Raw genomic sequence first — 13,506 nt, 5'->3', positions numbered from 1 at the left:
GCCCGGCCGCTCCACCAACACCTCCCGGTTACCGCCGCCCGTGCCCGTGCCCGGCCCGGCGCCGCCGCGGCTCCTGCCCGGCTCCGGCCGCCCGATAAAGTTTTATTCAAACGCGGAAACGGGGAGGGAGAGGGCGGGGCCCGGGCGCCATTTTGGCCACGGCGCGCCGCCATTTTGGGAAGGGCGAAACAACCCGCCTCCCCATAGAAGGTACGGCGGGGTTGCCGCCATCTTGAGGAGGGACCCGCCATCTTGAGGAGGGACTCGCCATCTTGGGAGTGGCGCCCACCAGCCACGCTTTTATTTTTCTCCTTTTCAGGGACTTTTTTCGCACTTTATAACAGTTTCTCTCCCAAAATTTAACGCCTCCCTCCCCTCCTCACCCGAACACCCAGGAAGACACCCCAAAACCTCTCTGCGTAGCGATGGGTGAGGTAGACGGGCAGAAAACGGGATGAAATGACCCAAAAAGAGGCTGGGGGTGGGTTCAGGTCGTACCAGTACGACCACTGGGGGGGGAGGTCACCAGTAACACCAATACAGCCAGTTCCCCCAGTTAAGGGGAATTCCAGGCCTGCAGGGCCGGAGGGTGGGGTGGGGTTTAGGGTGAAACATGGAGGTTTGGGCCGCTCAAGGAGGGGAGAAAAATGGGAATTTTGTGACAAATGAGGGAGACACTGAGGTCAGGGTTCAACCGTTGACATTTTAGGGCAAAACAAGGTCCGGTATTGGGGCTAAAAATTGGAGTCACCTAATACACCAGGGGAAAAAAAGGGGAATAGGCCCCAAAAAACGGTTTTGGGGTTAAATGAGGTGATTTGAGGCTGAAAAATTGTGGTCACCCATGGAGGAGGGGGCAGGCCAAGAGAAAGTGTTTTTTGGGGGTGAAACAATGCAATTTGAGGCCCAAAACAGGCATTTTGGGGTGAAAAGAGACAATTTGAGGGGCCAAAAGTGGGCCAGTTGGGGGGGGGGGGAGTGGGGTTTTGGGGGTGAAACAATGCAATTTAGGCCCAAAACAGGCATTTTGAGCTGAAAAGAGGTGATTTGGGGGGCTTACAGTGGGTCCCGGGGGGGGGGGGGGGGAAACCAAAGACATTTTGGGTACCAAAAATGTGGTTTATCTCAGGGGAAGTGCAAAAAGGGGCAGTGACCCCCAAAAAGAAGGGTTGGGGGCAAAATAAGGTGAGCTGGGGGCCGAAGATGGGATTCCACTGGGGGGTGGGGGCAAAAAAGGGTATTTTGGGGTGAAATTAGGGGATTTGGGGGCCAAAAAATGGGGTCACCCTGGGGGGGGAGGTATGACCCAAAACAGGGGGATTTTGGAGTGAAACGAGGAGGTTTGGGGGGCTGCGGGACAGCACTTTTAAGGTACCAGGGCTCCCCCACCTCACTCAGTCCCTGGTGGGAGGGGACTGCCCCCCCCATGGAGGTTGATTTTTGGAGGGGGGGGAGCCCCCCCATTTTGGGGGGTTCATCCGGGCGCCGCGGAGGGTGGCCACCCACGACGATGTCCCCTGCGGGATTGGGAAGGGAGCGGGGAGAGGAAAAAGGTGGGTTTTAAATATTGGGGGACACACACATCCCCAAGCATCCCACAAAGGGGGTTCAGGGCCCCCCCATAGGGTCCCCCACACGTTACCTGGGCTCGGGCAGATCCTGCACCCACTCATCGACCAGCCGGTGCAGGTCATCGGTGGAAGAGCCCCTTTTTGGAGGGGCTGGGGGAGGAGGGGGGGGGGCTGGGTGGGTTAGGGGGCCTGCAGGGGGAACCCAGGCATCTGGGTGTTGGGAGGGGGGGTTAGTGGAGAGGGGGGTGCCCCAAATCCCACCTGTACCCCAACCCCCTCCCCAGACCATGGGACACCCCAAAACCCCTCCCTATACCTAAACCCCCCTTTCACCCCAGAAGTCCCTCCCTATACCCCAAATCCCCCCTTGCACCTCAAAACCCCCTCCCTGGAGCCCAGGAGGGACTGAGCACCCCAAATTCCCCCTTAGAACTCAAACCTCCTCCCTGTACCCCATCCCCCGCCTTGCATCCCCAGAAGCCCCTCCCCAGAACATGGAGTATCCCAAAACCTCCCTGTACCCCCAAACCTCTCCCCACACCCTGAAATTTCCTCCCTGGAGCCAGGAGGGACTTGAGCACCTCAAAAACCTGCCTTGCACCCCAGAAAAACCCTCCCTGCACCGAAAACCCCTCCTTATACTCCAAACCCTCCCTTGGACCCCAGAACCCCCTTTATGCACCCCAAAACCCCTTCCTGGGGCCCAGGAGGGACTAAGCATCCCCCAAATCCCCTCCTTGTACACCCAAAACTTCCCCTGTACCCTCAGACCCACCCCCTTGCACCCCAACCCCCCCCCAAACCTGTCACCGCTGCACCCCTTCCCCGTCCTCTTCCCTTGGCACCCCGAAGCCGTCGCGGGGATCCCCGAGGCAATGATGAGGGAGTCCTCCACAATCCCCCGGCGGGGGTTCCCCCAAATTTTTTGGGGTCCCCTCGAGCTTCTTTTAGGGCACGGAGCCGCCCGTGCAGCTCCCGCAGCTCCTTGTCCTGCTGCGCCCGTAACGTCACCACCTCCTGGATATGCCTACGGGGGGGAGGTGGGGGAGTCGGGGGGGGTACCCCAATATTGGGGTGCCCCCCCCCCCAACCTCCCCCGGGTCCCTCCCAACTTACTTTTCCCGCAACCTTCGCAGCTCCACCCGTAAATCTTCATCTTCGGGGTCAGTCTCCCCATCACTACTCATGGGGGACGATGGGGATCCAGGGGGGCGGGGGGGGGCTCCTGGGGGATGAGGGGGCCCCCCCATCCCCCCACTTTCACTTTCCGAACTGGGATCCCCCCAGTCGCCTTCGGTTTCAGGGGGGTCGCTTGATTCGGGGTTCGTTAGCGGCTTGCAGGAGGGTGTGGGGGGATATAGCAGTGATATGAGCTGGAGGGCGGATTTGGGGGGGTCCTGGGTTGTAATTTGGGGTCCCTGGGGGGAGTTTGGAGGTCCCTGGGGCAGTTGAGGGTCCCTTGGATAAGTTGGGGGGGGGGGTCCCAAGGGCTCTTTGGGGGTCCTGGGGCAGTTTCAGGGGGTCCCTGTGAGCAGTTTGGGGGACCCAGGGTAGTTTGGGGGTCCCGGGGCAGTTTCAGGGGGTCCCCGTGAGCAGTTTGGGGATCCCGGGGCAGTTTGGGGGTCCTGGGGCAGTTTCAGGGGGTCCCTGTGATCAGTTTGGGGGTCCCGGGGCAGTTTCGGGGGGTCCCGGGGCAGTTTGGGGGTCCCGGGGCAGTTTCAGGGGGTCCTGGGGCAGTTTCGGGGGGTCCCGGGGCAGTTTGGGGGTCCCGGGGCAGTTTCAGGGGGTCCCCGTGAGCAGTTTGGGGGTCCCGGGGCAGTTTGGGGGTCCTGGGGCAGTTTCAGGGGGTCCCTGTGATCAGTTTGGGGGTCCCGGGGCAGTTTCGGGGGGTCCCGGGGCAGTTTGGGGGTCCTGGGGCAGTTTCAGGGGGTCCCTGTGATCAGTTTGGGGGTCCCGGGGCAGTTTCGGGGGGTCCCGGGGCAGTTTGGGGGGCTCCACAGACCAACACGGGGAGTCCATGGGGCTGCTCCCCCCCCTCCACAGGGACCCCCACAAATACCCACCTGGCAGCGTCCCCGCCGGGGGGGATCCCCCAGTTCCTCTGGCTCCCCTGCGGGACAGGGCAGGGTATATATGTGTATATGGGGAGGGGTACATATAGGGGCATGTATAGGGCGACATGTGAATGGGGTTATAAATGTGGGGGGTAAAAAAGGGGGATAAAAATGGGGAGTCTATATGGGGAGGTGTATATAGGGGTACATATGGGGAGGTGTATATAGGGGTACATATGGGGAGGTGTACGTAGGGGTACATATGGGGAGGTGTACATAGGGGTATATATGGGGAGGTGTATATAGGAGTATATATGGGGAGGTGTACGTAGGGGTACATATGGGGAGGTGTACGTAGGGGTATATATGGGGAGGTGTACGTAGGGGTATATATGGGGAGGTGTATATAGGGGTACATATGGGGAGGTGTACGTAGGGGTATATATGGGGAGGTGTATATAGGGGTATATATGGGGAGGTGTATATAGGGGTACATATGGGGAGGTGTACATAGGGGTATATATGGGGAGGTGTACGTAGGGGTACATATGGGGAGGTGTATATAGGGGTACATATGGGGAGGTGTACGTAGGGGTACATATGGGGAGGTGTACGTAGGGGTATATATGGGGAGGTGTATGTAGGGGTACATATGGGGAGGTGTATATAGGAGTATATATGGGGAGGTGTACATAGGGGTACATATGGGGAGGTGTACATAGGGGTACATATGGGGAGGTGTACATAGGGGTACATATGGGGAGGTGTACGTAGGGGTACATATGGGGAGGTGTACATAGGGGTACATATGGGGAGGTGTACGTAGGGGTACATATGGGGAGGTGTACGTAGGGGTACATATGGGGAGGTGTATGTAGGGGTACATATGGGGAGGTGTACGTAGGGGTACATATGGGGAGGTGTACGTAGGGGTACATATGGGGAGGTGTATATAGGGGTACATATGGGGAGGTGTACGTAGGGGTACATATGGGGAGGTGTACGTAGGGGTATATATGGGGAGGTGTATGTAGGGGTACATATGGGGAGGTGTATATAGGAGTATATATGGGGAGGTGTACATAGGGGTACATATGGGGAGGTGTACATAGGGGTACATATGGGGAGGTGTACATAGGGGTACATATGGGGAGGTGTATGTAGGGGTATATATGGGGTGGAGGATAAATGGGAGGGTTAAAAGGCCGTGTATAGATTGGGGCTATAAATGGTGAGGGGTAAATACGGGGAGTATCCATCAGGAGACATACATATGAGAATACATACGGTGTTATATACGTGCGTATGCGTGGGGAGGGGGATCTATGAGGGGGTGTAGTTATATGGGGACTATATATCAGGAAACATACATATGAGAATACGTATGGTGTATAGGTGCGTATGCATGGGGAGGGGGATATATGAGGGGTGTATTTGGGGGTATGTACAGGGAGGGGTCTATATGGCAGCTTTATGGAGCAGTACATATAGCGAGGAGCACATACGGGGAGGGGGTATACACGTGGGTCGTACATTTATATACATCTATAGCGGTACATATGGAGAAGGGTGTAAGAGGGGTTACAAATGAGGGGGGATAAATGGGGGCACCAGTGGGGGGTGGAGGTGGGGACGCAGCCCCCCTACCTGGCAGGGGGTGTCCCCCCGCAGCAGGGGGGGGCTGCCGGAGCCGCCGGGCCCAGCTTTTGATCTTGCGACCCCAGGTCTTCTTGCTGACAGGGTTTTTGAGGCGGGGGCAGTTAAACCCCAGGGCGAAATAGCTCCCCCCAGCGGTGGGGCGGCCCGGGGTCCTCTCCGCTGGGGGATCCTGTGGAAATGGGGTGCTGAGGTGGCCACCAGCCCCCACAAAATGTCGGGGGTGGGGCAGGGGGGTGGGGAAGGTTGTCGTTGGTGTTTGAGGGACGCCAAGGTCATGGGGGACACCAAGGTCTTGGGGTCCTCTGGTCTTTGGGGGCACCAGAGTCTTGGGGTTTGAGGGACATCAAGGTCTTTCTTGGGGTCCTCTGGTCTTTGGGGGCACCGAAATCTTGGGGTTTGAGGGACACCAAAGTCTTGGGGTCCTCTGGTCTTTGGGGGCACCAGAGTTTTGGGGTTTGAGGGACATCAAGGTCTTTCTTGGGGTCCTCTGGTCTTTGGGGGCACCGAAATCTTGGGGTTTGAGGGACACCAAAGTCTTGGGGTCCTCTGGTCTTTGGGGGCACCAGAGTCTTGGGGTTTGAGGGACATCAAGGTCTTGGGGTTCTCTGGTCTTTGGGGGCACCAAAGTCTTGGGGTTTGGGGGACAATGGTCTTTAGTCCTTGGAGAATGTCCAGGTCTTGGGGTTTGGGGACAATGGTCTCCAATCCTTGGGGGACACCACTGTCCTGGGGTTTGGGGACAATCACCTCTGGTCCTGTGAGTGCATCCTGCTCCCAGGCTCCGGCAATGGCCATCTCTGGTCCTTGAGGGACATCGAGCTCTTGGGGTTTGGGGACAATTGTCTCCAGTTCCCCAGGTCCATCCTGCTCCCAAGCTCTGGTGACAGTCATCCCCTCTCCTTCAGGGAGACCCAGGTCTTGGTGTCCAGGGATGACGGTGTCTGGTCCTTGGTAGTCCTCAGGCTCTTCAGGTTTGGGGACAGTTGTGTCTGGTTGCCCAGGTCCATCCTGTTTCCAAGTGCTGGTGACAGTTGTCCCTGGTCCTTGGGGGACATCAGGGTCTTGGGATTTGGGGACAATCATCTCTGGTCCCATGGGTTCATCCAGCTCTTGGGGTCTGGTGACGATCATCTCCAGTCCTTGAGGGACACCTAGGTCACAGGGCTTGGGGATGGTCTTCTCCTGTCCTTGAGAGACACCAAGCTCAGGGGGGTTCGGGACGGTTGTCTCTTGTCCATTGGGTGTGTCCAGCTCACAGGGTTTGGGGACAATCATCTCCTGTCCTTGGAGGACACCCAGGCCACTGGGTTTGGGGACAATCATCTCTGGTCCCCCAGGTTCATCCTGCTCCAATGCTCCAGTGATGACCACCCCTGGTCCTTGAGGGCCACCTGGCTCCTGGGGTCTGGCGACAACAATCCCTGGTTCTTGAGGGTCACCAACATCTGGGATCACATCCACCTCGCCGCCACTGGATGTCCCCAAGGCTCGTCGGTTGGGTGGAGGTCCTCCAGGACCTGCAAGGAGGTGACACCCCCAATCCATGGAGGTTGTGGGGGGAGGCATGGGGGGACACTGGTGTCCCACGTACCCTCCCCCCCGCCACGTTCCATGTCCCCTCTTGGGTGACTCACCAGTGGCTTCCCGGTTCCTGATGGTCTGGTTGATGCAAAACCTCCAACGACCGACGGGGGACGATTGGGGGGCACCTTCTCCTGGGGGGGGGAGGGGGGAGGGTGGTTGGGGGGTGGAGGGTGACCCCGCTGCCCCTCCCCCTCCCCTGCTACTCACCACCACCCGCCTGCTCAGGAGGTCCCGCCTGTGAGGAGACATTTTGGGGGGGGTTACAGGTCAACTGCTGCGGTGGCCCCAGGTGTCCGGGGACATGGGGTGTGGGGGGTCACCTGGGGGTCCATGGGGGGGGCACCGAGGAGCCCTCGCGCCTGTGCCACGATGGCCTTCAGCTCCTCCACAAACTTCTCCCGCTCACCCTCCAGCACGAAGTTGTCCTCAACCTTCCAGAGGACAATTAGTTTGGGGTGGGGTGGGGGGGTGTGACATTAATTGGGGGAGGGGTTTTAGGGTGGGGGGAGGAGTTTTGGGGTTTGGGGCGGGGGGGTGTCACCATGTAGCAAGCAATGTCCTCCGGGGCGTCTCCATCGGCATCGAACTTGAAGGTCACCATCTTGCTGTCGTGGGTCTCCAGCTGACACTCCACCGTGTTGTCCCCAGGGGAGGAGACCTACGGGGTTGGGGACGTGAGTTACGGGGTGTCCCTCTGTCCCACCCCCCCAAAACAGTCCCCCTTCCCCGTACTGACCTGGAGGACGGTGAGCTGGAAGCGAGGAATCCTCTCCGGACGTGGGCAGGAGGCTCGGCGTTGTCGGATGCGGTCAGGTTTGGCACCAGGGGGCTCGGGGACAGTGGTGGCCTCGGGGACACGGAGGAAGGGCACCGCATCTGGAGGGTTGGTGGCAGATGTTGGGGGATCGGGGTGCAGGGATGCGTCTTCCAGTGGGGGACCTGCTGGCAGGGTGGGAAGCAGTGGCATCCCTGGGGCTGGTGGCATCCCAGACAGAGGTGGCATCCCTGGGGCTGGCGATGTCCCCATGGTTGGTGGCATCCCTTGGGCTGATGGTGTCCCCATGGTTGGTGGCATCCCAGATGGAGGTGGCATCCCTGGGGCTGGCGATGTCCCCATGGTTGGTGGCATCCCTTGGGCTGGTGGTGTCCCCATGGTTGGTGGCATCCCTAGGGCTGGTGGCATCCCAGATGGAGGTGGCATCCCTGGGGCTGGCGATGTCCCCATGGTTGGTGGTATCCCTAGGGCTGGTGGCATCCCAGATGGAGGTGGCATCCCTGGGGCTGGTGATGTCCCCATGGTTGGTGGCATCCCTGGGGCTGGCAACGTCCCCATGGTTGGTGGCATCCCTGGGGCTGGTGGCATCCCAGATGGAGGTGGCATCCCTGGGGCTGGTGATGTCCCCATGGTTGGTGGCATCCCTGGGGCTGGCGATGTCCCCATGGTTGGTGGCATCCCTAGGGCTGGTGGCATCCCAGATGGAGGTGGCACCACTGGGGCTGGTGGCAACCCAGATAGGGGTGGCATCCCCACGGTTGGTGGCATCTCTGGAGCTGATGGTATCCCCACAGCTGGTGGCATCCCTGGGGCTGGCTGTGGCTGCATGGTGGGGATCGGCTGTGGTGGCATCCCAGCTGGTGGTGGCATCCCTGGAGCCAGCTGCGACTGGATGGTGGGCACCTGCTGTGGTGGCATCCCTGGAGCTGGTGGCATCCCTGGCACCAGCTGTGGCTGCATGGTGGGGACTGGAAGTGGTGGCATCCCTTGGGCTGGTGGCATCCCCGGAGCTGGCTGCAGCTGCACAATGGGGACCGACTGTGGTGGCATCCCAGTTGGTGGTGGCATCCCGGTTGGTGGTGGCATTGCCAGAGCAGCTGGCATTCCGGGTGGTGGTGGCATCCCTGGACCTGGTAGCATGCCAGCTGGTGGTGGCATCCCTGGAGCTGGTGGCATTCCAGTTGGCGGTGGCATCCCAGCTGGTGGTGGCATCCCTGGAGCTGGTGGCATTCCAGTTGGCGGTGGCATCCCAGCTGGTGGTGGCATCCCTGGAGCTGGTGGCATTCCAGTTGACGGTGGCATCCCTGGAGCTGGTGGCATTCCAGTTGGCGGTGGCATCCCAGCTGGTGGTGGCATCCCTGGAGCTGGTGGCATTCCAGTTGGCGGTGGCATCCCTGGAGCTGGTGGCATCCCTGGAGCCGGCTGCACGCTGGGCACCGCCGGTGCCATCCCCGGACCCGGTGCCCCAGGAGCTGGCTGCAGCCGTGCCACCACCACCGATGACACCCCTGATGACATCTGCATTGCACCGACCCCTGGCTCCCCATCAACACCAGATGGCTCCAGCACCGCTGTGGTGGCACCTCCGGTGACATCTGTTGATGTCCCCTCCACCCCGTAGGTGACCTGTGGGTCGAGGTGCTGCGGTGGGAGGTGGTCCCATGGTCCCCACCCCAACCCGGTGTGATGGGGACTTACTGGCACCTGCAAGGGGTTGGGATGGCCACAAGTGGGGGATGCCCCATCTTGAGGGGGTCCTGGTGGCCCTTGTTGGTAGCACCCAAGGAGCTGTGGTGCAGGCTCAGGTGCCCCGGTGAGACCACGGGTGCTGGTGGCATCTGAGATGGGACCGTTCTCCAAGAGCCCATCGGCTGCTGAGGAACAACCAGGGGTGAGCAGTTTTGGGGGGCCACCAGCCGTGGGGTGGAAGCTGGGGGTCTCACCAGCAGTGGGGGGCTGTTGCCGGAGCAGCTGCTGCCGGACGTGTTGATCCACCTCAGTGTCCTCATTTTCAGGGAGTCCCCGACCTTCTGCTTGCTTCTTCTCCCGCGTCTTCCTCACCAACATCAACCGGTCCCGGATGGACTTGGCAACAGCTTTGGAGTCACTTTCATGGAAGAAGCCGGATTTCACCTGGTTGGGGGAGAAAACGGGATGTCCGTGGGGAGCAGGTCATGGTGAACTTGGAGAACTGTTGGCTTGGGAAGGGTTCAAGAAGAATTTGAGGGGCCAAGAGTAGGGTTCATGGGTGAATTTATAGGTCGATTGATCTTTGCGGGGTTCAAGATAAGTTTGAGGGGCCAACCACACAGTTCATGGAGGAATTTAGGGGATCGTTGGCTTTGGAAGGGGTTCAACATGAGTTTGAGGGGCCAGCTGTAGGGTTCATGGCAATTTTGCAGGCTTGTTGACTTCAGGAAGGGTCAAGACAAGTTGGAGGGGCCAACCCCAGCAGGGTTTTGGGGTACCCCCCACAGGTTCTCAGCCCCCAGATGCCACCTCTGGACCCTGGCACCACTCACCATCTCGTAGGCCACCTCCTCGGGGACATCGGCCTCCAAGTTGAAGCTGAACTCGATGGCCTCGTTGTCCTTGTGCTTCCCCTTCAACTTCTTGGGGTCCTCCACCCAAAGTCGGAGTGCCAAGGAGGAGTCGAGACCCCCGTCATCCTCTGCCAGCTCCACGCGTAACCCCGTGTCCTCCGCGAAGAAAGCATGGTTCAGTAGGTCCCGGATGGAAAGCCTATGGGCAAGAGCGTGGTCAACATTGGGGTGTCATCTAGGGGATCCCCATGTAGCACCCCTCTTCTCCCACCTCTCCGCCTTGTTCTGCCGGATGCAACCTTCGATGATCTCCTTCACCTCTGGGTCCGTCACCTTGTCGAAGCTGGCCGGCTTGATGCCCTAGAGGAAGAGGAAGCGCAGTGATGATGCCCACCACCACAGTGCTGGAAGGGTGTTGGGACACGCTGGCAAGACCAGGAACCCACGCTGGTGACTTTGCGGTAGATCTGGGCAGCGTTTTGGCACTCGGAGTAGGGATACTCAGAGGTGCCCATCTCCAACATGCACATCCCGAAGGCATAGACATCCACCGACTCATCGTAGCGTTCCTCGTACATCTCTGGGGCCATGAATTCAGGTGTACCTACGGGGCGGGCAGTGAGAACCAGCACCTGGCAACCGGCAGGCGTGCTTCGGCACGACGCGTCTTACCAATGACACTTTTGGCGAAAGAGGTCCTCATGAGGGTGGCCAGACCCAAATCGCCGATTTTGACGGAACCCGTGGGGCCGGTGATGAAGATGTTGTCGCACTTGAGGTCCCGGTGGATGATGGGTGGTGTACGGGTGTGGAGAAAGTGGAGACCCTTCAAGATCTGCCGGCACCAGCTCCGTAACACCTTGGGCTTCATCACCTTGAACCTCTTGAGATACCTGTGTGACAAGGCAAGCCGACCCACTGTCACCTCCTCAGCTCCACTGCACCAATGTGCCACGAAACACCATCACTCACGTCTTGAGGGTGCCGGAGGTCATCAGTTCAGTGACGAGGACGATGCACTTCTTGCCCTTGACTGTGGACTCCCAAGAGTCATAGAAGCGGACGATGTTGGGGTGCTGCAACCCCTTCAACATCTCCGCTTCTTCCTTAAACCGTTGCTGCTCCACCTTGGTCAACTTGCGGTCCTGGTGCCCAGGGAGGGAGGATGGACAACATCAAACCCACCCCCAATTCAGGGATCATCATCACCCACCGCGTTTGCCGGCCAAGCCGAGCGATGAGCCTCATCCTGCCGTGCCTAAAAGCTCCTTCAACTCCCTGAGGAACGCTCGCCGCTCGTTAAGAGGCTGTAATTAATTGGCCATGGCCCGGTGCCCGTTGGCAGGAGCTGCCGGGATTCACTGGCGAGTTGAGATGAATGAATTTGAGGGTTTCAGGGATTCATTTTGTGGTACGTTGAGGAATCCGGCAGTTTAAGAGGATAATTAATAAATTTGGGAGAGAAATGGGTAAATCTGGAGCTAATTGGCAAGATTGGGGGGTTGGAAGGGGACTTTGTGCGTGGGGGTGGCGTCAAGGGCTTTGGAGACATGGATATGGGGAATGTCGAGGAGTTGAAGGGTTGAACGATGGAATCAACAGGTTGGAGGGGCCACCTGCAGGGTTTGTGGTGAATTTGGGGGTTTATTATCTTCAGGGGGATCAGCTGTGAGGTTGGGGGGCCAATTGTAGAATTCATGGTGAATTTGGGACTTCAGGAGATGTTCAAGATCAATTTGAGGGGCCAACCGTCATGGTCATGGTGAATTTTGGGGTGTTATTGACTTTGGAGGAGCATAAAGATCAATTTGAGGGGCCAGCCATGAGGGTTCATGATGAATTTTGGGGTGCCATTGACTTTGGAAGAGCTTCAAGATAAATTTGAGGGTTCAGAAGACCTCCAAACCCATTTTTGGAGCCCACCCACCTTTCTAAACCCCACTGATTAACCAAAACCCCCTTAATGAAGGGCCACCCCCATCTGCACCCCATGGCAGTGCCCTCGCCACCCAGGAACCCACTTTGGGGGCTCACCTGCAGCTCACACCAAGCCACCTCCACCCAGGTGTCGGTGTCGAAGCCCTTGAAGACTGTCTTGAAGGCTCCGCGTCCCAGCTCGATGTCGAATTTAAGGAATCTTCCACCCGGCGAGGTGGCCACCGCCTTCATCTCGGCTTCTTCCTCCACCTCCTCCTTCCCTCCCGTGCCCCCCCCCCGAAACTCGAGAACCCCCCGAAACTCGGGGTCTCCACGATCGTTTGGTGGTCCCCGTTCTTCATCCTCCAATAACTCCACGCTCTTTCGGAAGAAGCGTTTGGGGGGGACAGGGGGGGACACAGGGACTCTGGGGTCCCCCAAATCGGTGGCCATGTTGTCCCCACACCCCCCTGCCCCGTGCTTTAAATACTGAGGTGCCTGGGGGGGGGCTAAAATAAGGGGGTCCTCACGGGGGGCTTGGTTGACCCTATAGACCTGTGGGGTGGAACGGGGACCCAGGCATCGGGGGGGGGGGGGGGGGGCAGGAGGGGGGGGGTTGGGGGTGGGGTCCCCAGTGGGGTTACCTCAATTTTTGCGGGGGTGTGTGTGTCCCCAGTGTCACCGGTGGTTGCACTGTCACCCCCCCCCCTATGGGGGGACCTGCTGGGGAAACAAAGAGGCTTCATTAAGGAGGAGCCAGGTTAAATAATTAGAGGGGAGGGGTTAATTAGGGGGGTCCCAAAAATCCATAGGGGGTGGGAGTATCCCCCCGCCCCCCCCCCCCCATATACATCGGCCTTTTCCTCTGGAGGGACTGCTGGGCGCAGGTGGCTTGTCCCCCCATAGATGCTATAGGCACCGCAGCCCTGCCCACCCGCCCTGGGAGCTATAGGTACCCCGTGGGTGTAGCCCCCTGCCCTCAGATCCCTCCAGTATCCCACCCCCTATAGCCTCTATAGATCCTATAGACACAGCGTATGCTCGGTTCCGACCAGTACCCACCCCCTACAGCCCTTCTGTACCCCCCATAGACCCTCTGTATCCCCCACACCCCCTATGGATGCTGTGCATCCCACACCCCTTGTGTACTTTCACATCTCCTATAGCCCTTTCATGCCCCTATAGCTCCTACGTGCCCCATACGCCTTATAGACCTTTTATACCCCTACACCCCCTATAGCCCCCATATACCTCCACATCTCCTGTAACCCCCTACAGGCCCCCACACCCCCCATAGCCCCTATACACCGCCACATTCCCTATAGCCCTTTTATACCCTCTTATCCCCTATAGCCCCCATATGCTCCCACATCCCTTATAGCTCCTGTACACCTCCACATCCC

At 59.1% G+C, this 13,506-nt stretch overlaps 1 protein-coding gene across 1 annotated transcript; it reads right to left on the bottom strand.

Annotated features, from left to right (window-relative positions):
- Positions 1-272: 272 nt before the first annotated feature.
- Positions 273-13,051, bottom strand: WNK3 (WNK lysine deficient protein kinase 3). Its single transcript, XM_037411547.1, has 20 exons — positions 12,221-13,051; positions 11,159-11,331; positions 10,859-11,079; positions 10,633-10,790; positions 10,458-10,546; positions 10,166-10,385; positions 9,587-9,776; positions 9,342-9,517; positions 7,605-9,284; positions 7,410-7,526; positions 7,189-7,299; positions 7,076-7,103; positions 6,919-6,999; positions 6,032-6,801; positions 5,273-5,453; positions 3,635-3,681; positions 2,688-2,905; positions 2,375-2,598; positions 1,643-1,781; positions 273-1,517 (listed from the first exon to the last, which is right to left on the bottom strand). The coding sequence occupies exons 1-20, from the start codon at positions 12,554-12,556 to the stop codon at positions 1,475-1,477; spliced, it is 5,202 nt and encodes a 1,733-aa protein (XP_037267444.1). The 5' UTR covers positions 12,557-13,051; the 3' UTR covers positions 273-1,474.
- Positions 13,052-13,506: the final 455 nt, after the last annotated feature.

The sequence above is a fragment of the Falco rusticolus genome, chromosome 18 (genome assembly GCF_015220075.1).
Source record: "Falco rusticolus isolate bFalRus1 chromosome 18, bFalRus1.pri, whole genome shotgun sequence".
Lineage (NCBI taxonomy): Eukaryota > Metazoa > Chordata > Aves > Falconiformes > Falconidae > Falco > Falco rusticolus.
Note: the sequence above shows the minus strand (reverse complement) of the source record. Positions and strands in the feature narration are given on the sequence as shown.